A 27,024-nucleotide genomic window follows, 5' to 3' on the forward strand; every position below is an offset into this window, starting at 1 on the left:
CTTTAAATGCTAAAGCTTTTATTACAATATGTGGTATTATGATGTTCAGAGTAAATAAATACAATTTGAAAGGATTACAATAAGAAAATGAAGATATTTGAACTGAAAACATGGGTGATGCGGTGGTGCAGTGGGTAACACGATCGCCTCACAGCAAGAAGGGCGCTGTTTCGAGTCTCAGCTGGGTAAGTTGGCATTTCTGTGTGGAGTTTGCATGTTCTCCCAGTGTTCTCGTGGTTTCCCCCACAGTCCATGTGGTACAGGTGAATTGGGTAAGCTAAAATTGACCGTAGTGTATGTGTGTGAATGAGTGTGTATGGATGTTGCCTAGCGATGGGTTGCAGCTAGAAAGGCATCTGCTGCGCAAAACATATGCTGGATAGGTTGGCGGCTCATTCTGCTGTGGCAACCCCAGATTTATAAAGGGACTAAGCCGTAAAGAAAATGAATGAACCAAAAACAAGAAAAAAATTCTAAGAAATAGATATTTAGTTAATGTAAGTCAGAATTATTCTCCCCTTTTAATTTTTTTTTTTAAATATTTCCTAAATGATGTTTAACAGAGCAAGAAAATTTGCATAGTATGTCTGACACTATTTTTTTCTTCAGGAGAAAGTCTTATTTGATTTATTTTGGCTAGAATAAAAGCCATTCTTAATTCTTTAAAAACATTTTAGCGTCAATATTATTAGCCCATTTAAGCAATATTTTTTTCGATATTCTAGTACAGATTATTATACAATAACTTGCCTAATTACCCTAACCTGCCTAGTTAACCTAATTAAGCCTTTAAATGTCACTTTAAGCTGTATAGTAGTGTCTTGAAAAATATCAAGTAAAATATTATTTACTGTCATCATGGCAAAGATAAATCAATTATTAGAAATTAGTTATTAAAACTTTTGTTTAGAAATGTGTTTAAAAAAATCCTCTCCATTAAACAGAAATTGAGGGAAAAAATAAACACACACACACACACACACACACACACACACACACACACACATATATATATATATATATATATATATATATATATATATATATATATATATATATATATATATATATATATATATATATATATACCACTGGTTACAGGTTTTCACATTTCTTCAAAATGTCTTTTGTGCTCAACAGAATAAAGAAACTCCAACAGGTTTGGAACGAGTGAAGAGAGAACAAATAATGACAGAATTTACATTTTTGAGTGAACTAACCTTTTAAGTCTTCAAGCATTTAATGATGTGCTGAAAATCCCAGAATATTACAAGGCATTCTGAGGAAAAAACGCACACTAAGGAATTATTTACAGTATTTCCAAGAGCCCACAATAACAATATAATTTTTTTCATAATATATTGTATTACATATTGTACCTAGACTGCAACAAAGAAAATACAATGCAAACATATATCTACTAAAATTCATTTCAACGTCTAACCTCACACACAAGACACAACACAAGCCTTAACGATATCTGACAGAAAAAGCAATGGGCTTCTCTTCAACAGCGTTTTCCTTTGTCTATAAAATAAAACATCTCCATTTTATCCGACAGAGGGCGCAACCAACCCACGCTCAGGTGATGCCTTCAGTTTGTCAGCGTGCTTTACGATATGCTTCATGAGCCGGTGGAAAGTGAGCAGAGTGTAAAACAGTGTGAGGAACAGCAGACCACTGTTGGCCTCGGTCAGAGGAAATGACATAGTGACCCTCTGAAGTCACTGCCCACGATCCAGAGCCGTTCACGAGGCGTCTTGGTGCGGGGTGTGGTCTCATATTCCGCTCGGTGCCATCGCTGAAATCTGTCTCACAGGCTGAGCAGTGCAACTTAAAACATCAGCCACAATTCCAGATCCACATCTCTCTCTCATGCACTCTCTATAACCAGCTCCATATGATGAGACGCCTGCTCTACTCTTACTAACCACGACAGGGACAAAAGGTATATTTTTAATTTCTTCCAATGAAAGATAAAGTGCTGTTCTTTGTATGTGATCTACTCATGTGCATGTGAGTTTTGCTCGATGTTTTTCAATGGCTGTCTTGTTCACTCGTGATGCTTAGGAAAATGCTGTTTAACTGACAAACTGGAAGGTAGAGTTTTATCTGCTTTTGTAGCACATGTACTGTGAATGTACATTAGATCCTAAGTGGCCACTATATACAGGGGTTTGCTGGTGAATTGACAGCTGTATCTGCCGATGAGAGTGAAGTTTATTCAGGTTGAACTGGTTGTTCAAACACGGCGCACCCTTGGCGCTTCACTCCCTAGTTTTTGAATGAGTCGTTTAGTGAATCGTTTTCGACGAGTCGTGTTCATATTGAGCGTATAGTAGTTTTGGTTTTGGAAGCGCATGATTACCGTTTTGCTCAATGTTTTACAGTACGAACCAACGGATTTCCGAATAGTAGCTGTGGAGGAGCCGATCATTGGTTGAAACTGCTGAATGAACACGCCCCCTTTCATTGATTAATTGTGTTTGGAGTTTAAATTCGGAGTGTCTTGAAATGAGAAGACGTTTTGTCTGATTGAAATTAGCCATTTATTTGATATTTTATTTTATTTGATATCTACTTTTTAAATTCTTGCATATTTAGTGTTTTAAAGTTACCGTGAAATCAAAACTAACCATACGATTTTGTTAGCGCACATTGCTAGTTTTGTGGTGAACAATTCATCTGTGCATGTCATTAAAAAAAAGTTTGCTCGTCTAATATTTAATTGTGATGTGAAAATGCACTTCCAGTTTGTTTTTTGTTAAATTGTCAGAATACAAAGATTTTAGGAAATGGGCGTGGCTAAAATATTTAATCATGCTGCTCGGTCAGTTTTGACAGCAAGCAGAAATGGTGGGCAGGAGGTGTCTGTTAGGTTGTAATAATGACCCCCAAATAAATAACTTTCCCCGATCTTTCTAAATGAAATGCCTACTTTACTACATCCATTCAGCTCACGGTAAAAAAAACAAGGACAGGGGTGCCCAAGCTTTTTTTATGAAAGGCTAAAATCCAAACTTGATTAAGAGTTGTGGGCAGAAAGTAAACATTGCAAACTGTATTACATTAAGGTTGCCATGAGTAATTTCCTAAATTACTTCATAAAAGAAAAAAAAATTACTTCAACCGTAATTACTAATGCATTCAAGTTTTTCGCTAATGTATAATATTTTAATGAACCTATTACAATAAAAAAATACAAAAAATACCACTTCTAAAACAATGGAGTTCAATGCAGAATACACAAGTCATGCTGAACCAGAATTTGCCTTGATTTACACACTGATGTCTTCTGATTTGTCCCCATTTGTTGTGACGGCATGTACATTTTTTTTTAAAAGATCGCTGGAGATTGTGACGGGTTATATGTTCCTAAAAAATTACAGCTACAAATCTGCCAACACAAGAACTACAAGATTCAGTCATGCACCATTCACACACCTGCCCTAGATTCTGTCTGATTGCAAACACTCAAAGCTGAAGCCGCTAAAGTCAGCACACAAACACTGAAGTTGCTCAGTCTTCTTAAACAATACTGTGAACATTACGACATGTTTACTTTGCCTTGACTTGCCTTGTTTGTCCCTCACTTTGTTTTATTGTTTATTCTTGTCTGCTGCCTGCCTTTGACCATCTGCCTGTTGCATGACTCTTACTCTGGATTTGCCTACATACATTTGTTTGCTCCTGATTGTGACCGTTGCTTGTCTGACCATCTCTGTATAATAAACCGCGTTTGGATCCTCACTCCCTGTTGTTAGCATCACTTTGCATTACGTAACCAGTAGGAACAAAACAATCAAATAATAATAATAAAATAAATAAATAGAATAATAATAAAATAAAATGAAATAAAGGTTGCCAAATATATTCTCTTAATGATTAACCCCTAGAATTATGTTAAATTATGGATAATTATATTGTGGTTGTGAAGAAAGCCAGCCATTTACTCCATTTCTTTTCAAAGATCTATTTTTGTAATCAAAGTGCATGTATCATTTCTTCCATTTCCTCCGCTTCTGCTAATATTTTGAATCATTCATCTTTAGTTGGTGGGTCTTCTTTATACCATTTGCATGATACAGCTTTCTTACTTGTTGTCAATAATATCTCAAATAGATATCTATCCTCTTTTTCAAGTTTAATGGGAATATCTTGATAGATAGATAGATAGATAGATAGATAGATAGATAGATAGATAGATAGATAGATAGATAGATAGATAGATAGATAGATAGATAGATAGATAGATAGATAGATAGATAGATAGATAGATAGATAGATAGATAGATAGATAGATAGATAGATAGATAGATAGATAGATAGATAGATAGATAGATAGATAGATAGATAGATAGATAGATAGATAGATAGATAGATAGATAGATAGATAGATAGATAGATAGATAGATAGATAGATAGATAGATAGATAGATAGATAGATAGATAGATAGATAGATAGATAGATAGATAGATAGATAGATAGATAGATAGATAGATAGATAGATAGATAGATAGATAGATAGATAGATAGATAGATAGATAGATAGATAGATAGATAGATAGATAGATAGATAGATAGATAGATAGATAGATAGATAGATAGATAGATAGATAGATAGATAGATAGATAGATAGATAGATAGATAGATAGATAGATAGATAGATAGATAGATAGATAGATAGATAGATAGATAGATAGATAGAGCACCTTGAATGATCTAGGAATATGAAGATCCAAAATATCATTGATAGCGGAGTGTGCAGTTTCAAAGTGTACAGTTAATTCTTGTTTTAAAACATACTGTTTGCATTAACACAGCCAAAATTATTACAGAAATTTAATTGAAAATTCCAGTCTAAAAATGAATATGAATGATCTTAACCTACTTAAACGATCACTGTCACTGGAAAATCACAAAATCCCTCTGATTAATTGAATCAGCATTTTTATTAATCAATAAACATTGCGGTCCATTTCTACACATTTAACCACAAAAACTATTTAAAACAAATCAAAGTTCACACTTTTTTTTTAAACACTGCGCCCACAAAGCTAAACGCGCTTATGCCAAAACACACAGCCACATAAGTGACACAGTGACATTTCTATTTAAGCCTTTGCCCTATGGCATAAAAGACTTGTGCACATATAAAAGATGACGTTAATGATAGGGAGAGGAATCACCTTTAACCTCATCTAATGCACCTATTAGTTTTTTTAAATTCTGCTTTTAAGTGAACTATTTACCAAGCAAGAAAGAGCACATTCCTCTTTGCATTCTCATTACTCTTGTAGAATTCACTAGAATATAAGGGATTTTATTAATGGTTTTCCTCATATTCAATCCTTCACAAAAAGCAGATCAGAAACTAAGCATCAAATTCAACATTGTTTGGGAAGGAGTTTCTAAGAAAAAAATGTGAAGCTTGGCCTCACTTGCTGAAAGAAGGCAACACGGTGGCTCAGTGGTTAGCACTGTCACCTCACACAGCAAGAAATTTGCTGGTTGGAGTCCCGGCTATGTCAGTTGGTGTTTCTGTGTGGAGTTTGCATGTTCTCCCCTTGTTTTTGTGTGTGTTTTCTCCCGTGGCAGGCAAAGCAAGGCTTCATGAAACACTGAAACAGCCGAAGCAAATGTGTCAGCTTTGAAACGTTTCGAAACCCGCCTCTACAGTTTTATGTATTGCTCTGAAACCGCTTCAGCAAGAAATGGGTAAACCAATTGAGGTAGTAAAGTGATTTAGTAAAGCGGTCAGAATTCCAGACTAGCATGCAGAGAAAATGGGTTCGAATCCAGGGTGATGCAGCTAATGTGTTTTCTTTTAACAATGGTCTGACATGCGAATGAACACTTTGTAGATAAATATGTCTTGTTTCGGTCATAAAAAGTTACATTATTAAAATACAGCCAGTCATAATTCAGAGTATTTGTGGGGATTCGAACTCGGGCCATTTGCATGTTGTGCACACACTGTCCACTAGGCTACATGAGAGCACTCAGTCAAACGCAGATTTGCCAGGTCTCGAAAGGTTTTTGAGATGACCAATGCTTAATCGCTTCAGTTGTGGGATCTGGGTGTTTCAAAACACTTCAGTCATGTGACCTGGGTGTATCGGGTCATGCTTTAGTGCAGAGTTTCACTTCGGGATCTCGACACTGTGTCGAAATGTCAGTTTCATGTCAGCCATCCCTAGTTTCCTCCGGCTGCTCTGGTTTCCTCCACAGTCCAAAGACATGCGCTATAGATGAAATGAAAGAGCTAAAATTGCCCGTAGTGTATGTGTGTGAATGAGTGTGTATGTTTCCCAGGACTGGGTTGCAGCTGGAAAGGCATCCACTGTGTAAAACATATGCTGGATAAGTTGAAAATTCATTCCGCTGTGGCGACCCCAGATTAATAGAGGAAGCTGAAGGAAAGTCTGAATGATCTACTTTGAAAATACTTTTGTCCTTTTTGGTGTGTCATGGTTGTTACGAACATTAACCTAATGTACATTTGCATCATTCCGTATCGATAAACCATGGTTTTCAGCAAAACTCATTCACTTTGTCATAGTAAAGAGGATGCTTATAGTAGTGCAAATATAATCCTGTACCACAATGGCAGGAACATGCTAATGGATGAGGTAAGAGTTGCTACTTTGACAAGCTGGAAAAACTGCTTTCTGTCAGCAATACGTGTCACAATAATGGTAGTTTTCACAGTTACTACAACTATTGCCAAACTGGGAAGGATTTTAATTGCACAAAAAAAAGAAAAAAACATTTCAATAGACAATATGCAAAATCTCAATGTGGGTACAATACCACACAACATTATCAATCAGAAAGTCAAAGGTGTACCACAACTCACAAAAAATAGCAAAATATTTATGTTCTCAACACAGCTGATGTTTCAAGGCTAGATGCTACTGCATACTATGATTTGTTTTATATTTATAACTATTTTAGTTGTAAAACACTATTAAGAAGAAGTAAATTAGCCTCAGAGTAGGGTCTAAACAACAACACAAATAGGAACAAATATGAAATGCTATGATAATTAAATGATCCGGTGTCAGTCAGTATAGGCTTGAGGAACATCACCAAGTACAAGACCAAACATTTTTGATCAATCGTGAAGCATCAGAGACTTTTGCACTGGGTAGTTAGTTCTTAGAACCACCAGTCCAGTCCTCTGACAACTAAAGTTCCCATCGGTTCATTTTCCTGGTTACATTTGCACTGCCAAAACTAAAGTTGCCGACCACACCTTTTGCTTGCTTGCCCTCCCGCTTTTTTGTAAGCCGCATGACGTGTTTGTTCATTCACAAGTGCTTCTGTCTCACAAAAGCGCTCTAATGAAAGTGATGTAGAGTGTGATGTAATAAGAGGGAAGGGTCTGGACAAAAGCCTCACATAGAGAGTCACAAGTAGCTCATTTAACCTGATGCTAATACAAGTTGGAAAAAGTAATGCGTCTCAGCTGACCACTTGTGATCGGATCACCGTAAACGTATGTTGGACGATCAGCATGACACAGGAGCTGCTGAAACAGTTCTACTCTGCTGAGGTTGAACTTTTCAAGTGCTCATTTATTGTATAAATATATGCTTTGGTTCAATCAACAAATCAGACATCAGAGGACTATAATAGCTGCTGTGCTCAGAAAAATACTGGTCTTCTCAATCTCTAAAATCTGCAGAGCGAGGAAAAGGGCAAAGAAAATACCTTTGGACTAGACATGGGCTGGTATAAGTTTCCAACAATATGATAACCATGGATAAAAATATCACGGTTTCATGACATGATTTTATTGTGATAACTGCCCTAAAATATGTTATTTTTAAATGTCAGGGTAAAAACATAAACTTTTTTCCCCCCTTTAAGTACTGTATATTTTATTTTAGGAAACATTTAAAATATTTTGGAACAGTAAACATGGCAGGCTAAATAATTCAAATAAGTCATTGACTGCTGTCTTTATTAGTTTCAGAAACACAGATTGCTTTACAACACACAAAAAACACATAAAAGAAAACCTTTTACATACCTTAGAAATGGTATAACAGAAAATTTTAGCGGTTTTAAGACTTTTTCAAACCAAGGTAAACTTTGAAACCAGTTATCGTCTCATGCCTTCTCTGGACCTCACTCATCTGGCCCACTTACTTTTATTTATATATATATAAATGAGCCATATACAGCCATATGGCTCCGTTACAAGTGTGATATTACATTTATACAATAGTTTGACGGCATAAACGTGTGTGTAATAAAAACCCTTTTGTATGAGGAACTACTTTCTTCCACCATTCATTCACATCTGCAGCTCACCATCAGAACAGCAGAAACCGTGCCAGTTCATAAACATCACTTTAGTATTTAAATGATTCTCTAGCATAATGTCTAAAGTGAAGACAATTTTTGCTCACATTTTAAGATTATAAGGCTGAACGCCATCATATGCCATCAGTCTACAGAGATTTTCCAGTATTTGTTTGTTTAAATCAGGATATCACAATAATTAACCCTGAAAAAGCCAAAGCAAACTCTACCAGTTTTTATGGTGTAAATTCTGCACAACAAAATACAAAAGAGAGAGACTGACTTAGAATGTCACTTACCTGTTCTGTAATGATTTGTTCAGCTGTAGTTTTAAACTTGCGTTGAGAAAGCGCTGAGTTTTTCTCCCTTTTAGGACTTATTATGTGGTCTCTGTCGCCATCTTTTGGTGGAATGTCAACCGTCACTTTCTTTGATCTGCTCAGACAGGCTGATAGTGGCCATTGCACTGAACCTGCGAAAGTATTTTAAAATAGGCACTATCCTTATAAAAAAACTGCATTGTTGCAATTTAAGCCACTATATTCGTGCCTTAAAAAAGCCTCAAAAATGCATTATGTTGTCCAACAACTGCAATATTTGTCAAACTCTGCTTGTCGCTGTATGTGGGGGCAAAGTAATACACAAGTGTAAAAAGGCTGTACGAGTGTTGTTTTTGCAGAATATTACATGGCTATCAAATCAGCCAATCAGATTGAAGAACCAGACAGAACTGTGTGTGTGTGTGTGTGTGTGTGTGTGTGTGTGTGTGTGTATATATATATATATTCATACCGTAAATGTATAAATGTGTGTGAATGAGGGAGTGTATGCGTGTTTCCCGAGGAGTTTACTAATTAGTGTAGTGAGATAACATATGTCAGAGTAATTGAAAGTTCATTCTGCTGTGGCGACTCCTGATAAATCAGGGATTAAGCCAAAAGAGGAGTGATTTTACAACATGTAAGATGTAGGGAAAAGGCACCAAAAAAGCATAAATGTTTTTCTCTTTGCTGCAACCAGGCAATTTGAATATCAGCTCGTGTAGATTTTCATATTCCAAATATAGTTTTCAAATGTGCAATATGTCTTATAAGTTGATATCAGGTTTTATTTATGATAAACAATTCTTTACTAATGTGATACAACTGGCAGCGTTATATATGTTTCTCTCTCTCTATGCAGGATTTTGTTGGGGGACTGGGGAAGTGAAGACCACATGATAAGGATGGGACTCCTGAAAGTGCTGAAAACTCAGTTGCTGTGCCATCTCATCATCTGTTATGTGTTTCTGGTCAGTGGAATCATCATCAACCTGCTGCAGCTTTGTACTCTACCTCTGTGGCCCATTAACAAGCAGCTCGCACGCAAGATCAACTGCAGACTGGGTTACTCCATCGCTAGTCGTAAGTCCTGCAAAATGTTCTTTTGTTTGTTTAACTTGATGTACTTTATCATTTTAAAAGACAAGTTAATAGTGATATACAGGGCTTGACTTTAACACCTGTCGGACTACCAAATGCGGATAGATTTCAGCGGTGGCAGGTTAGACAGACACCCCCACAGAAGCATCCGTGCCTGGAAACGTAACTGGTGCAATCGCTTCTGTTTTAAATACACTGGACAAAAACATACTCTTGTGTACCCACAGTCTTGCTGCTCTCTGGAGCTCCAGATGTTTCAAAGGTGTTTTGGTAAGCACCAGGATGCTTTAACCTTTTATGTGATCATCCTTTCATTATCCCACGTTATGATTTTCAGCTACTTTCTTTCGCTTGCAGTTATTTTGGGCTAATAATTATTTATTTTTACAATTTATTTTATTTGGTAAATCTTTATTGTTGAGCCCTGAAAAGTCCTGTGGAATAAAAACTATTAGTAATGCAACACTATGAAACCACAACCAATTTGCTCTTGCTCATAGAGCAAGCTCATACACAACACATAAAATATTAAATGAATGAGGAGGCATGTGGACATAACACAACATCTAAATCAAGTCATTTTAGCATGCCGCAATCAAATTTCATGCATATAAATATGTTTTCCCAACAACAAAATCGTGGCTAGTGAAAATGGCGAGTGGGCCAGTTGGCATTTCTGTGTGGAGTTTGCATGTTATCTCCGTGTTGGCGTGGGTTTCTCCCGGGTGGCCCAGTTTCCCCCAACAATCCAAAGACATGCGCTGTAGGTGAATTGAATAAACTAAATTTAACCCCTGATAAATATAGAACTAAGCTGGAGGAAAATAAATGAATGAATGGACCACAAAAAAAGTCATAACAAGTGTCAATATTTTGGATTTGAGAATTATACATCATCTTTGGTTTGTTAGGATGGGACAATAATTTTTATGAATAGCTTTTGGACATTATTTGGCTGAGATAAGCTATTTGAAAATCTGAAATCTAAGGGTTCAACAAAGACCTTTCAAATTGTCCAATAGAAGGTCTTAGCACTTTTCAGCACATTACTAATCAAAAATTTACTTTTCTGATATATTTACGGAAAGTTACAAAATATATGAATGAAAATTGATCTTTAGTTAATTTTTTATTTTTATTTTTTTAAGTCTTGAAAAGTAGAAAAGTCTATCATGTTTAACCCATTCAATGTATTTTAGCTATTTCCTATAACATAGCCATGCAAAAAGACAATTTTGTGGTCACCTATTTTAAAAAATGGCCAAAAAGAGCAGCCAAATTGCCAAACTTATCATGAAAAATCTACAATGGTTTATATAAACCACAATAGTACATTCATGGCAAAAAAATTAAAACCGCATGTGAAAATTTTCAGGTTTTTTTTTTGTAATTACTGGATTTATTAGGTATGGGTTTGAGCAATAACTGTTTCTCAATTATACTATAATTAAAACTTGCGCCAATCAATAAAAATTGCAATTAGTCATAGAGATCATTAACCTCATATCTGGACCAATAAAGACAGATTATATTGATAGTGAGTTGTATTGTTCAGTGAAGCAGATTGATGCAAACCACCTCTGACATCATTATTTCCTGTTTGAAAACCTCAGCATTGCACCAAGTGTAAAAAAACAGGAAGTTGACATTTTTTAAATCTCTTTTATTTATGTACATATAAGAACAAATGGTTGTACTACTTAACATTTATGAATATGTAAATATTTTCTGCAATTATATTCTAATCTTTATTTCCCCCTGTGTTTGTTCAGAACTGGTGGCATTGTTGGAGTGGTGGTCTGGGACCGAATGCACACTTTACACAGATCCAGAAAGCTTTCGTCTATACGGCAAAGAAAATGCCATCGTTGTCCTCAATCATAACTTTGAGATTGATTTTATGACCGGTTGGACCTTTTGTGAGAGATTTGGTGTTCTAGGGGTAAGATAAAAAAAAAAGTACAATTAACACTGCAACAAATCCCTGATTGTAAATAAAAATGCCAATTAAAAAAAAGTAATGGAATTAAAGGGATAGTTCTCTGACTGGTTTGGAGCAAGTGGAGGGTGAATAACCTGTAACACTAGGGTAAACTAAAACTCTTTTAATGTCACATAATTGTTTTTGTCATGTTTTGATTTAAGAGCTCGAAGGTGTTGGCGAAAAAGGAACTGTCCTTTGTTCCTGTGATTGGCTGGATGTGGTATTTCCTGGAGATTGTCTTCTGCAAAAGGAAATGGGAAGAGGATCGCAAGACAGTCGTGCAGAGTCTGCGCAACCTTCAAGATTACCCAGAATTCTTTTGGGTACGTTTGTCATCTTGATTTTTTTCCTCATGTTTTAAAAGCCTAAAGGCATTTTTCACCTCCCCCCTCCCCAAAACAAACATAAATAAATAAATAAGTTTATAAGCATTAAATACATCACCATTTTATTCAGAAAACTTTTATTTATTTAATTATAATGGTGCCGTTGCCTTAAAAAAATTTTTACCAGATGTTGGTAACAACTAAACAAATCCATAATTGCAAAGAACATAACTAATTGGATTACAGATTAAGTTATGTGTATTAAAATGAAATGACATCAGGAAAAAAGTATTGAACACATGAAGAAAGGGAGGTGTAGAAAGGCCCGACAGCAGCTGAAATCTCGTAGTAGTTATACAGCAACCCTCTGCCCTTCAACATTGTAAATTAATATTAGCTGCTTCAGTCCAACATCTACATTAGCAGGAGGATGAAGGTGAAACCAGAGTGGACATTTCAGCAAGACAATGATCCAAAACACAGCCAAGGAAACTCTCAAATGCTTTCAGAGAAAGAAAATCAAGCTGTAGAATGGCCTAGCCAATCACCTGACTTGAATCCAATAGAGAATACAAAATAAAGCTCAGATTTGATAGATGAGACCCACAGAACCATAAAGATTTTTACAGTCTGTTGAAGTCTTCATTCAACATATGAGAGGCGTCTTTAAGCTTCTTATTGATGTGTTAAATACTTGTTTCCCCCATCAGGTTGTTCCAAACTATTATAAGCTTCTTATGTTAAACACAAAAGAGGAAGTTTTGAAAAATGTTGGAAACCTGTAGCCATTGACTTACATGGCAGACAAAAAAAATACTATGTAAGCCAATGGTCACCAGTTTCAATATTGAAAAAAACAGTTGTTGACAGTTTTTTTATTCTTGGGTGAACTATTTCAATGAATAGCTTCCTGAATAACCAGATATACAAAATTCATTCAAGATTATATCCCAAACCTCATTTGTTGTTATTTATTGATTGGGAAACAAACAGAGAGTTCTTGCAAAAGATTCAAAGTCATTACAGTCAGTGCTCCAAAAAGCAACATGATGGTAGTCTGCTTGACATTCAAGTCATTATTAAGTCGTTTCACATAACTTTCATTGGTCATGTTTTATGATTCATGTGCAGTTCCTTTTGCACTGTGAGGGCACACGATTCACGGAAAAGAAGCACAAGATCAGCATGGAGGTGGCAGAGAAGAAAGGTCTCCCCAAACTCAAGTACCACCTTCTACCTCGAACTAAGGGCTTTTGTGTTACGGTCCAGAACCTCAGGGGAAAGGGTGAGAGCTTCTTTAAGTAATGATGAGCCTGACAGTGCTATTAGCGGAGGCAAATCATTTTAAAATGAACAACCTACTTTTTTTTGGAAAAGGCTCATTGTACATTTTACCAGTTTTTTTTTATCAATTTAGCAGATCTCCGGGTCTAGCTGGAGCACTTTTAGCTTAGCTTAGCTTAGCATAGATCATTGAATCGGATTAGACCAGTAGCATGTTCCTCAAAAAAAAAAAGTCTTAATAATTTTCCTATTTTATATTTGATACTTCTGCAGTTATATTGTATACTAATTGTATACTATTTTTTAGTTCAATATAGCTTGGAACTATACTCTCATTTTGGCGTAATATACTAATATACAGTAACTTATGTAATATGTAATAATAACTGCTGCTATATCACAGTTGCAGCACTGATATTACTCCGCACTTGAAAATAGTCCCCGGCTAGGTATCTACAGTGCATCCGGAAAGTATTTATAGCATTTCGCTTTTCCCACATTTTTTTATGCTACAGCCTTATTCCAAAATTGATTAAATTCATTTATTTCCTTAAAACTCTACGCACAATAGCCCATAATGATATTTATATTGTTGCAAATTTATAAAAAAAAAATTAAAAAGCTGAAAATCACATGTACATCAGTATTCACGGACTTTGCTCAATACTTTGTTGATTCACCTTTAGCACAATTACAGCCTCAAGTTTTTTTTAATCTGATGCCACAAGCTTGGCACACCTGTCTTTGGGAATTTTTGCACATTCCTCTTTGCTGTACCTCTCAAGCTCTATCAGGTTGGACAGGAAGCAACGGTGTACAGCTATTTTCAGATCTCTCCAGATATGATCAATAGGATTTAGGTCTGGGCTCTGGCTGGGCCACTCAGACAATCACAGAGTTATTGTAGTCATTGTCCTGCTGGAAGATAAACAGTCACCCCAGTCTGCGGTCAAGAGCACTCTGAAGTGAGTTTTCATTCAGGATGTCTCTGTACATTGCTGCATTCATCTTTCCCTCTATCCCAAGGGTCACCAATCTCGGTCCTGGAGGGCCGGTGTCCCTGCCGGGTTTAGCTCCAACTTGCCTCAACACACCTGCCTGAATGATTTAAGTATACCTAGTAAGACCTGATTAGCTTGTTCAGGTGTGTTTGATTAGGGTTGGAGGTAAAATCTGCAGGACACCGCCCCTCCAGGAACAAGTTTGGTGACCCCTGCTCTATCCTGACTAGTCTTCCAGTTCCTGCTGCTGAAAAACATCCCCACAGTATGATGCTGCCACCACCATGCTTCACTGTAAGGATGGTATTAACCTGGTGATGAGCGGTGACTGGTTTCCCCAAACATAACGCCTGGCATTCACTCCAATAAATTAAATTTTACTCTCATCAGACCAGAGAATTTTCTTTCTTATGGTCTGAGAGTCCTTCAAATGCCTTTTGGCAAATTCCAGGTGGGGAGTGGCTTCCGTCTGGCTCTTCTACCATACAGGTCTGATTGGTGGATTATTGCATGGTTGTCCTTTTTTTAGGTTCTTCCCTCTCCACAGAAGTACGCTGGTGCTTAGACAGTGACCATCGGGTTATTGATCACCTCCCTGACAAAGGTCCTCCCCCGATCACTCAGTTTAGATGGCCGGCCAGCTCTAGGAAGAGTCCTGGTGGTTCCAAACATCTTCCATTTACAGATGATGAAGGCCACTGTGCTCATTATAACTTTCAGAGCAGCAGACATTTTTCTGTTACCTTCCCCAGCCTTGTGCCTCAAGACAATCCTGTCTCGGAGGTCTACAGATAATTCCTTTGTCCTCATGCTTGGTTTGTGCTTTGACATGCACTGTCAACCCTGGAATCTTATATAGACAGGTGCATGCCTTTTCAAATCAAGTCCAATCATTTGATTTATCACAGGTGAACTCCAACTATGTGTAATATCAGTTCCAAGATGCTACTGGTTTAATAAAATTCAGTGCTGTTAATTACATTTTATGCTAAGCTAAGCTAAAAGTGCTTCTGCCAGACACAGAGATCATCTTTATGGGTTAAAAAATGGTAAAACTCAACTGTTTAACTCTAGGGGACTTTAATAGTGAGCTTATTTCCAAAAAGTGGATTTGTTCCTTTAATGTTGTTTTCAAAGGAAATACTTGAAATTGAAGGTGCCTTTTTGGCAATAGTAGCCTATGAGGATTTGGTTTGCTGACTTGGTTTGTGTCTCCTCTGTAGTTACTGCTGTGTACGATTCTACGCTTAATTTCAGAAACAACGAAATGCCAACTTTACTAGGGGTGCTCAATGGAAAAAAGTACCACGCGGATTTATATGTGAGGTAAGAATGAAGGGAAAATGATTTCGCAATGCCCTTCGGAAATATTTAACAGCAATATGTTGTGTGATCATGTGTCGTGCTGTAACAAAGTTCAAAATGCAGTCTCCACAATCATTTATAAATGTTTGCATCACTTAGTTATGACGTCTTATACGAGTGTGTTGTGAGACTTTAGGACTTTTATATGAACAAGATAAATGTGTTTGGATTTGCTTCTGTGTCTAGGCGGATTCCTCTGGACTCCATCCCAGAGGATGAGTCAGAATGTGCGGCCTGGCTACACAAACTCTACCAGGAGAAAGTAAGTGACAGAACTAAAGGAGGGATTTTACTGCTCAGTGTTTTAACATTATGTATAAAGTATTCTAGAGTGTATTTTGATTTAGCCTTGATTTTTAGATTTTATTAGTTTAATATGCTTTTGTTCATTTATTAGTTAATCAAATTTATGTGACTTGCACTCATCAGCCATTTTGATAGGTAAAACCTGTTCAACTGCTTTTTAATGCAAATATCAAATCAGCCAATCGCATGCTTCAGTGAGCAAGTGAAGGGTTAAGGACTGTTATTTTAGGGATTTTAAATGCCTGATTTTAGTACAATTCTTATGCCTAAGGGCAGTGGAGAAAAACTAAACTGGTTTGAACTGATAGACAGAAACTTAAATTACCACTTGTGAACACCCATAGATATTTAGACTAGATGTTGCCTACGCTATTGTCTATTGGAAGGAATGCGTCAGTGGAGCTGCCATTTTGGTACAGGGTAGCGCTTCTTTGAAATAAATATTGGACTAAAATGCAGTGGCAGATTAGCTATCTTGAGCCATTGATATATACACATATCAACGTATATCTTTGATCGGGAGTTTTCCCTATGTTCAGTATGCAAATATTTTTTTAAATTACAAAAATTATAATTTTACATCACTTTCTTACATGTATGTGTTTGTATTTTTCTCCCTCCCTGTTAAGTGAAGTTTATTTATAAACTAATTTCGAGAGAAGCACGTGCTTATGATTGATAGCACCTGATCCACATTAGCTAACACTGATTTACCAATCAGACGACTCCTTAAGCACTATAAATAACCAGAGGATCTTACTTCAGTCATCTTCATCTTTAAGAATCCCCCCTTCCACCCCTACTCCTCCCAATTCCTTGTCAGGGCAGCACGGAGGCCTAGTGGTTAGCACCACAGCCGCACAGCAAGAATGTCACCGGCTCGGACACTTCCTGGCCAGGTCAGCGTTTCTGTGCGGAGTTTGCATGTTCTTCTCGTGTTTGCGTGGGTTTTCACCGAGCTCTCTGGTTTCCTTCCACAGAACAAAAACATGTAACATAAGTAAATTGACAAATCTAAATTGAAAGCATAGACACATCATAGCATTATAATCTACTTCCAACATTATCAAGCAGGGGAGTTTTCGAGACCTTCCTGAACTCGGACTCCCTTCTCGCCCTACAACGGGGGGGAGCCCTGGGCTCGATGATCTCACGAGTTCAGGGCTCTCTCCCGGGGGACAGCATGCCAAACAAGTTCCATAATTAAATTCTTGAAATTTGATCTAATCCATGTCCTGAAGCACACCCCCTTACACTTCTAATTCTAGCGGAGTGATTCGTTTGTGAATGAATCTCCATTATGAATATATTCCTGCGTCTTAATGCACATATCCACCTTTCTGATGTAAATGGTTTATACAGTTTTTAATATTCAATCATTTAGGGTGGAAAGTATGCACACTGAGGAGCAGGCACTGTTATGTCGGCATCCTTATTTAAAAACTTTCACTTGGCCTACCATAATACAAGTTTCTCACATCAGCGAGTCTTATTTCATTTACATTTTTGCTTATTTTATTCAACCAATTTAGCATAAGCCTACAATATAGTGCAAAGTTGTGCTACTTTGCCTTCTGGTAAGTGCAGTAAGTGACTGTATTATATTATTATGTATAACTTGACTTGTTGAGCAGAAAAGTTTGTAACATACAAAATTGTAAAAAATGAAATCTTACCATTGAAATGAGTGCTTTGTTTGTTGTCTTTGTTTGCTCGTTTCTACAACTGTACGCAGTGTAAAAGTCCAGCATCTTCAGATTGGCTTTGGTCTTGACTAAGTACAGTTTAATGACTTTTGTCCAGGGAGCACTGTACAAATATCTCAGCGGTATTGACTACCACTCAGGGCCTGTTTGCGATATCTAATATATATATATATACATATCTATGATGAACACCAAGGTATGCAGAAGAAAAAAACACATCTGTGATTGCACAACATAGTCAAAACCTGAAGCAGATGGGCTACAGCAGCAGAAGAACCAACCTGGTCAAAACAAGTGTAAGAAGACTCATAAGTCACAAAAACCAAATCACAAACTATGCTAAATGGCTGTTGCTAGCGATCTGCCTTGGAAAGAAAACATCAGCTTTTAATATGTCATCCCCTTAATCATTTAAATGTCACTTTAAGCTGTATAGAAGTGTCTTGACAAATATCTAGTAAAATATTATTTACTGTCATCATGGCAAAGATAAAATAAATCAGTAATTAGAAATGACTTATTAAAGCTATTATGTTTAGAAATGTGTTGAAAAAATCTTCTTTCGGTTAAATAGAAATTGGGGGAAAAATAAACAGAGGGGCTAATAATTCTGACTTCAACTGTATTTCAAAATTTACAAAAATAGCCCAAAACTATATTTATAAAAATACATATTTGATAAATTCACATGTTGCCATTTTTTAAATGTGTTTATATACTGTATGTTTGTACTTAAAATATATTTGCTTAATTATTTTCTAAGAAAATACCTAACTTGTAACATTGTCTAAAACTTTAAAAGCAAGGAACATACTTTTTTTAAATACATTTTTGTCTTAGCCTCCATTTAAAACCCTTTGTTTACATATGGCAATAAAACATTGCACTCTTCAATAATTCTACAAATAAATCTCAAAGACTCCTTCACATTAGCCAACCAGTTTGTGCATAGTTAGTAATCATGCTGATATCATCCATAGCAAGTTAATCTCAGCAGTGTATTATATTCAATTTGTGTACAGATAGTCAGAATTATTAGCCCCCCCCCCCCCCCCCCTGTTTATTTTTTCCCCAATTTCTGTTTAACCGAAAAAAGACTTTTTCAACACTACCCCCCCTTAAATTTTTTAATAGTTTTTAATTTTTTAAAAAACATTTTAAGGACAAAATTATAGCCCCTTTAAGCTATTTTTATCGATAGTCTACAGAACAAACCCTTGTTGTACAATAACTTGCCTAATTACCCTAACCTGTCTAGTAAACATAATTAAGCTAGTTAAGCCTTTAAATGTCACTTTAAGCTATATAGAAGTGTCTTGACAAATATCTAGTAAAATATTATTTACTGTCATCATGGCAAAGATAAAATCAATCAGTTATTAGAAATGACTTATTAAAGCTATTATGTTTAGAAATGTGTTGATTAAAATCTCTCTGTTACACATAAATAGGGGGAAAATAAACAGGGGTGCTAATAATTCAGGGGGCTAATAATTCTGGCTTCAACTCTAGTTATTTTAGTTATTTAGGATTTTTGATTGGTATTAATTTGTCATTAGGGTACAACTACTTGATTACTAAAGCAATTGCCCATAAATTACCCAATTAGTGAGATTCAAAGGTAATCAAGGTTGAACATTTTTTTCCCATCTCACCCAGGATGAATTCCAAGAGCATTACAGACAGACGGGTCGCTTTCCGGGTCCCATCACGAACCCTCCGCGTCGACTCTGGGCACTGGTAAACTGGCTGTTCTGGGTGTGTGTGCTGGTGTATCCCATCTGCGTGTTACTGCTGCAACTGCTGCTGTCAGGATCCACCTTCACCATCGTCTGCACTTTTGTCTTCTGTCTAGCAGGTATTTAGGATCAGGACAAGGGCCAGGGGTGTTTTTGTTCGTATGAATTAAAAAAAAAAAAACACTCCACTTGTTTTGGAAATAAGCTCATTTTGCAAGTTACCTAGAGTTAAACAATTATATTTTACCACTTTTGATTCCATTCAGCTGATCTCTGGATCTGGCAGGAGCACTTTTAGCTTAGCGTAAAGCATTGAATCGGATTAAACCATTAGCACCAATTTCTAAAGAGTTTTGGTAATTTTTCTATTTAAAGCGTAACGCCCCATTCACACGGGGGTTCAGCGTTAAAGCTTGACTGAAAGCGTGTCTGAAGTTGGGGCTGAAGCGATCGTCATAGAAGCGTCAGTCAATGAAATTCAGTCAGCATTAGGCCACTGTCTAGCTGGTGTATTTGCATACAGCGATCTGATTGGCTGACGCTTCCGTCGGCGCTTGTCAAGTTGAGCTACTCCCAACTTCTGCAGCAAGCAACGCCTCTGAAGCGGCGCCGACGGATCCACAATGCAGTTCGGCAATGCCTGACGTCACCCATTCAAAGTGAATAGGAAGCGTTGACGCCGACGCCCCGTATGAATGGGGCGTTACTCTTCTGTAGTTACATCGTGTGCTAAGACTGATTATCAAAACAGTATTACTTTTGCATAAGATGCTAATGGTCTAATCTGATTCAATGATTTATGCTAAGCTAAGCAAAAAGTGCTCCCACCAGACCCGTAAATTGGCTAAATCTATTTTAAAAAATGATAAAATTCAAGTGTTTAACTCTAGAGGAGTTGAAAAATTAGCTTTCAAAACAAATAAGTGTAATGTTCCTTTAAATAAAGCTGGCGTAACAGATTGTTATGATTGCAGCAGATCATCTTTTGTGGTGGAGTAAATATGGAATTACATGCTGCTGCTATTTTTCTCCAATCTGTTTTTTTCCTCTTTGAAAATGTAAATATAAAGGAGGCCAATTATGTGCTATAGCAGTAAGTACATCACTCACTTTTTATATGGATTTACTGCATGCTAGTCACTTCAAGAGCGCATGGAGAAATGATTTTAATGCATTTCAAGTGCATTTAAAGCATGAGAGAACCGTTTTTTAAGATTCATTTGAGCTGTAAAAGTTTCATCTAAACACTGAATGCACACACAAACTAATCTTGAACTACATGATTCAGCGCTGCTATGAGAAATCATGTATGATAGACATTCTGTTTATATGAAGCTTTCATTTCAGCCTCTTTCATTTCTACGGGGTTGCCACACCTGAATTTCCATGACTTGTGATTACTTGGGGAAAGTGGATGGTTGAGCGTAACTAGCGTAAAATCGATCTACATTAGCAGATTTGGAAATCACAATTCCATGAAAAATCTGGGTTTTCCATGTTCGTGGGAACACTGTTAGTGTTTTGACCAAAATGAATGCAGTGGTTCTCAGCCTTTTTTTATTCAAACACCCATTGTGTAAACTAGATGTTCTTTAATCAAAGCAAGTTATTAAAGAGGAAAAGGAGAAATTATTTTAGGTTACAATTATGGTAAACTATTGGATCCGTTTAACACTTATAAGTCTTGTCATCATTATTATATAACTAGATTGACTTCATTTAATTTCACTTTGACATTTTAGAGCAAATGCGAATGATATATATTTTTTGCAACAGATATTCATAGTTAATAAATTGATTTGTTGTATCAGCCTTTTTTCACTAATCAGCCGAGAGTTTGAAATGAATTCAGAATGATCTAATACATATTGCTGATGATACTTTAGAGCAGTGTTTCCCAACCCTGTTCCTGGAGCCACACCAGCAGTATATATCATGAATGTCTTCCTTATCTGACCCATCTTTGTTGCGGGTTACAGGCTTTACACTTTCATGTAGCAAGAGTATTTAGCAATTTATTAAGTTTTGCATTTAGAGCGGATTTTCTTTATTATGGTAGCCGAGGCCTTTTCAAGTTTCTTAATCGGCGTAAGGAATAACTGGCTGTTTAAATTAATTTTGCATCGAAAAAGCTGTTATCGGTAAAGGTAGCTGCAACTTTTGCGAAGCATCAAATCACGACATATTAGCTGTCAAAATATGCATGACTGCATAAATTATTATTCCTTTAAAAAAAATAAAATAAAAAAAGTCAAGTATTGTGGGTTTTTATTATCATAAAGTAAAATAGTAAGCGTTTGCATATAAAAAGTATATATTAATAAATGTTCTCTTTAAAACCCTTGGGGAGCCCCGCGACAGTCTTTGTATTTTTATTTGGAGTGCAGATTGCACAACAGTTTTATTTATATAATTTTTTATAAAGTTTATTTAAAAAAAAAATAATACAAAATAATAATAATAATATATATATATGAAGAGTTCAGATGCAAAAGCCGCTAAACGCCAGTTCCGCCAAAATGAGAAAGTAATTGAGTGAATCCTTTAGGCACTTAGTACATGTTCAACAAATATTTTTGCTTCTAATCATCTAAACCCCAGCATCAGCGCATTCAGAAATAACAGTTTGTATGCAAAAGCCGCTAAACGCCACTTGCCTTTGACAGCAAAATCCCGAGAACCAATCAGAAGCGTGAGTCGAATTATATGTTTTCAATGTAGCAGTGCACTGGTTCACCGGCTTTATGAGGAGACTGTTTTATTCCGCTTTCGATTTTTAAAGACGGAGTTTGATTAAATGGGTGAGACTGTCCGACTGTCAGTAAATGGCAATTGAAAACGTCTCTTAACTCTAAACTCTAAACTGCATTATAAGAAAAAGAAAACACACTGTGGTCAGAAGTGTAAGATGCATTCATAACGTGTTTTTGCACAGCGATGCTGCTTTGAATGAGTCCGATATACTACACCTTAAATGGTATCTGCGTTTCACGAAAGACAAAGTTAAGATGTTGTTCTTTTATCCCACGTGGATGCTATGAGGATAAACAAGAAACCAAGACATTAAGTATGGTGAGAATGAATGACAGACAGCTTCTATAATTGTCTGAGAGGCATCCCCTTTTGCCCAGTAGGTCCACCTTGTGTTTTAGCACTTAGTTTAAGGAATTTTTTGAAAAGATAAAAATAATGCATAAAACTCTTCTTCATAACACCTATAGATCTGATAAGCTTTTATATTAATGGACAATGCACAGATATTGATGTTTCATAATGTTTTACACTACATTATTTGAATCTAACAAGCTTAGCTTACTATGTTTACATTGTTCTACTTACATTAAATCTAAATCCCAAATATCAGAAATAACAACAGATTGTTAAGATTTAATATTTGTCCGTTTTAATGTTAATGATTAATGCATTTACTTGACAGATTTCATTCATTCATTTTCCTTCTGCTTTTCCCTGGTTTTCCACAGCGGAATGAACCGCCACTTACTTGACAGATTTATGTATTTTTAATTTTAGGTGGTTTGTGTAATGTGTTTATTTTTGGTAAAATAATTTCTAATTGCATCTTTACTGATTTTCAAGTTATTATAATGTCTTGTCCCAATAGGCGGATATAGAGGTTTAAATTCACTCAAGTGAATTTAGCTGGTTTTGACGCAAAAGAAAATCTACCTTCTTAAAACAAAGAATTTTCTTAAGTGACATTTTTTTAAAGAAATGTGCTTTATTTACTAGCTAATAATCTTACCATTAAAATGCTCATTTACAAGAAAGGAGGTCTGATGGATTTAGAGGGTTTTGCATCTGAACTCATAATATAAATAAATGTTTTTTTTTTGTTTTTTTTTTTTAACTATTTACTATTTTACCAAATGCATATACTACTTTACTGTAGGAAAATATCAGCATTTGGTACATACTTTCAATATTACCTTTACTTGAAAAGACCTGACCTAATCCTGTTTATATGAAATAAACCTGCTCCAGAGCAGGTCTGAGCTACCAGAATCGTTGCTTTGATAACAACTCTTGGATGAGTTTTGAACAAATCAAATCCAGATAATTAAGTAATCCATGTATGAAGAACAGACATGTGGTTTTTGACCTCTTCGAATGTTCTGATGAGTTGATTCAGGTGTGTTTGAGTAGGGAGAGGTTGAAAATGTGTAGTTGGTGTGCCTTCAGGAACAGGGTTGGGAAGCACTGTTTTAGGGTATGCTGAAGTGCCCATTTTTGTGACCGTTTCCAACTAAAAATGGGAAACTTTTACACAGATGTTTTGTTGTATTTTTTGCACCTGAATATGCAGGTATTTGAAAACAGACTTTAAAATACAGCTTTAAAATTAAGTAATTTTTATGTCAGTGTAAACTACCAATGGTAGCATTGTTTATGTGTATTTGTTGTTCAGTCTGAAATGACAGTACAGCGTTTTGAGCTATTTTCAGTGATGTGAAAATGAGGATCATTTTGGACAACATTGTCATATCTATGCAAATAATACGAAGATAAATCCATTTTAATTCAAATGTTGTCCTATAAATGTGACTGTTTGCATCTTTGTGCTGCCTACTATTTTAATTTAGAGTTCTGTATATACAGTATACTGACACCATTTTGGTTGAGAACCGCTAATCTGATGAATGATATTACGAAACTGACTGCTTGAAACTTTGGTTTAGTTAAGAAGCATGCTAATGTGACTAGCGGTTGTGCTAAAGCCCTGACAAATCCATTTGTTTTTTCTAGTGTCAGCTGGGGTGCGCTGGATGATTGGACAGACCGAGATCGACAAGGGTTCGAACTATGGGGTTAAAGATGTGCAGATGAACAACAACTGAGAGACTGTGACCAACCAGCGCAACACGATCACATTATACTGTACTGGGGGCATTCGGACAACCAAACCACCTTTATAGTGAATTGAAGAACTCGGCACTACAGAAAGAATCATTTAAAATGGTTCAAGTTTAAGCTTTTTTTTTTTTTTTTTGCTGAAAAAAACAAATAGGCCATCATTTAAAAAAACGGTCTGTTTATTAATATTCTTTTTTTTAAATATTGCAAACACTGTTGGAGGAGCAGAGAACCAGCAGTTGATGCCTGCGCAGGAGCAATGTTTGTCCACCTGTTCGAGTGCAGCAGCAGCAGAAAGGCGGAGTCAGACTGGCCTCTTCCCTCTCATTGGTTGATTATGCTCTTGAACACCAGGATAAAGGCACGCCATCGGCCAGCGTGAGGCTGAGCCGACGCAGCACAACTACTTATAGGCTGAAATATGACTTGTTAACAGTGGGCTCTGCAGCAAGGCAAAACAAAAATACCATTTTAACAAAAAAAGAAAATTAAAAACCTTCTCAGTCCCAGGTTTGTACGCTTTCTTCAATGAACACTCAGTCAAAAGGCAAACTCTGTCTCCCATTTTCTGAAGCTTTGAACGTCTCTTGAATTAATGTAATCAATTCTGAATGCATGTTTCCCTGTGACTCGATCACCAACAGAGTGGCTCATCAACTTTAGCTTTACAATATGCTTTGTACAAAGAAAACCCCCTAACCCTATTCTTACAGTATGTACATGACGCACTCGTCTGGATGACATTTCTGTCCCGTGTTGCTGTACATGTAAGACTTGCCCTGCTTTAACGTTACAGAGGGGCTCGTGTCGAGCAGAGCGCGTCTGTTTCTTCCTTCGTCCTCCCTCATGTCGTGTGAAGTAGTGCTAGCATTTTTGTAAACGTTAAGAGAATACGTGTCCTCCTCGTCACTCTTCATCTGTGCAGACCTGCAGGTACAACAAACACATGAGATTGATGTATTAGTGTTCGTTTCCATTGACCCTATTCAAGATGCCAGTAAGGTGACAGCATGTGATGGGTTTTGTCTACCTCACTTCTTATTAGTAGTTAGCGATGCACCGCAATTCTTTCTTTTTTTTTTTTTACCTTAACCTGAAACTAAATGAATCTCTTAGAGTTGAAAGGATAGTTCACCCAAAACTGAAAATTCCATCATTTACTCATCCTTTACTTGTTTCAAACGTTTGAACACAGAAGAAGATATTTTGCAGAATGTTGGACAATGGTAACTTCCATAGTATTAGTTTTTTCTAGTGTGCAAGTCGTGGTTTCAGGTTTTCAGCACTCCAAAATATCATAGTTTGTAGAAGAAACATCACTTAAAGGATTAGAACCACTTGATGGTGAGAAAACCTTTAACCATTGACTTACATAGTAGGAAAAACAAATACTATGGAAGTTAGTGGTTACAAACTTTCAGCTTTCTTCAAAATGTCTTAGTTTGTAGAAGAAACAACACAAACGATTGAAACTACTTGATGGTTTGAAAACCTGTAACCATTGACTTCCATGATATTTGATTTCCCTACTAAGTCCGTTACAGACTTTCAGGTTTCTTTAAAATATCTTTGTTTGTAGAAGAAACAACACTCACTCGCTCACTTGATGGTGAGTAAAATTTCAATATTTAGTGAACCATCCCTTTAATTCACAAGCAGGTTTATGTGCGAAAAACAATCACAATCAATAGTACTAATGAACACTAATGGATATTTACATAGAAATTATTTTAATAAATTGCATAATTGAAATAAAAAAAATATATATAAAAAAAAAATCACAATTGTCCTTTTGATATTATTAAATCGAACAAAAATGAAACAATAAAAAAAAATTAATTCAGAGGTTGCCTATAATGAAGTTTTAATGGAACTTTAAATTAGGGTTGTCACGATACTGGAATTCCGAATATTAAAACTGAAATTTTAAAAACGTTCATTTCCTGCTAACATTTGAGCTCTGTTGAACATTCCTAAACAGCGCTGATTTGCCATTGTATTCATGTGCTCAACAGAAATTACTGTAATTCGTTGTGAAGGTCATCAGTTCACTGAACTCACCGCTGTTTACTGAGTGTAACCACAGACACAGGGACACTGGAGTGTTTCAAAGTCACGTCGATCAGCTGGTTTGTCTATAAGCGGACATACAAGTGATCCACTGATGAATCACGGCTTTAAAACGCTTCCGTGTCCCTGCATCTGTGGTTACACTCAGTAAACAGCAGTGAGTTCAGTGAACTGATGAGATTCACGGCCAATCACAGTCATTTCTGTTGAGCACCCAATGGCAAATCAGCGATGTTCACTAACAGCACTCACAACAGCGCTCAAATGTTAGCGGGAAATTGACGTTTTTAAAATTTCAGTATCAATTGGTATCGAATTAAAGTATCCTGCAACACTACTTTGAATACAAACTAAACCAGATTCATTTCTAAAAATCTATGAAAAATACAGAAACCAAAAGAGGAAAAGAAGGGAATGAAGAACAAATCAAACAATGCTGTTTTTTTTTTAAATCAGCTGGTGAAAATGATATTTTGCTAAACCAAAAAATATAAAATGAATAATATTATAAGTATTTCAATTACCCGAGAGTTTCCGCATAAACCTTTAAATCATATGCTTGTTTTTAGTTTAGTTTGTTGAAAGCTAAACATTGAAATGATGGCTATATATGGTAAAAGATAATAATTTATTCT

The 27,024-nt window shown here is 36.1% G+C and overlaps 2 protein-coding genes across 17 annotated transcripts in view; one reads left to right on the forward strand and one right to left on the reverse strand.

The window, feature by feature from the left end:
- The first annotated feature begins 1,735 nt into the window (after positions 1 to 1,735).
- Positions 1,736 to 24,826, forward strand: agpat4 (1-acylglycerol-3-phosphate O-acyltransferase 4 (lysophosphatidic acid acyltransferase, delta)). Of its 2 annotated transcripts, none has more exons than XR_012388526.1 (9): positions 1,736 to 1,948; positions 9,498 to 9,718; positions 11,509 to 11,678; positions 11,882 to 12,043; positions 13,178 to 13,331; positions 15,589 to 15,657; positions 15,883 to 15,958; positions 19,368 to 19,566; positions 24,212 to 24,826. XR_012388526.1 is itself a non-coding variant. In NM_212992.2 (9 exons), exons 2-9 carry the CDS (start codon positions 9,532 to 9,534, stop codon positions 24,301 to 24,303), a joined length of 1,143 nt encoding a protein of 380 aa, NP_998157.2. In that variant the 5' UTR covers positions 1,754 to 1,948; positions 9,498 to 9,531; the 3' UTR covers positions 24,304 to 24,825. The 2 variants fall into 2 exon arrangements, 1 of the variants encoding a protein (NP_998157.2); NM_212992.2 differs by having other exon boundaries at positions 1,754 to 1,948; positions 15,555 to 15,657; positions 24,212 to 24,825.
- Positions 24,481 to 27,024, reverse strand: part of map3k4 (mitogen-activated protein kinase kinase kinase 4) — a 57,161-nt gene continuing 54,617 nt past the window's right edge. For all 15 annotated transcript variants that reach the window (XR_012388830.1, XR_012388829.1, XR_012388831.1 and 12 more), the window contains one exon: positions 24,481 to 25,246. Coding sequence is in view for 12 of the 15 variants with exons in the window: in XM_021480882.2 (XP_021336557.1) it covers positions 25,226 to 25,246 (21 nt within the window). In the remaining 3 variants the exon portion in view is untranslated. The remainder of the gene's footprint in view (positions 25,247 to 27,024) is intronic.

This window comes from Danio rerio, chromosome 13, assembly GCF_049306965.1.
Source record: "Danio rerio strain Tuebingen ecotype United States chromosome 13, GRCz12tu, whole genome shotgun sequence".
NCBI lineage: Eukaryota > Metazoa > Chordata > Actinopteri > Cypriniformes > Danionidae > Danio > Danio rerio.

Excerpts from the sequence above, each read along its gene's own strand:
- agpat4 (NM_212992.2), top strand. The coding sequence starts at position 9,532 with ATGATAAGGATGGGACTCCTGAAAGTGCTGAAAACTCAGTTGCTGTGC. Across the intron at positions 9,719-11,508 it reads GGGTTACTCCATCGCTAGTC|AACTGGTGGCATTGTTGGAG; the intron begins GTAAGTCCTGCA and ends GTGTTTGTTCAG. Across the intron at positions 15,658-15,882 it reads CACGCGGATTTATATGTGAG|GCGGATTCCTCTGGACTCCA; the intron begins GTAAGAATGAAG and ends TTCTGTGTCTAG.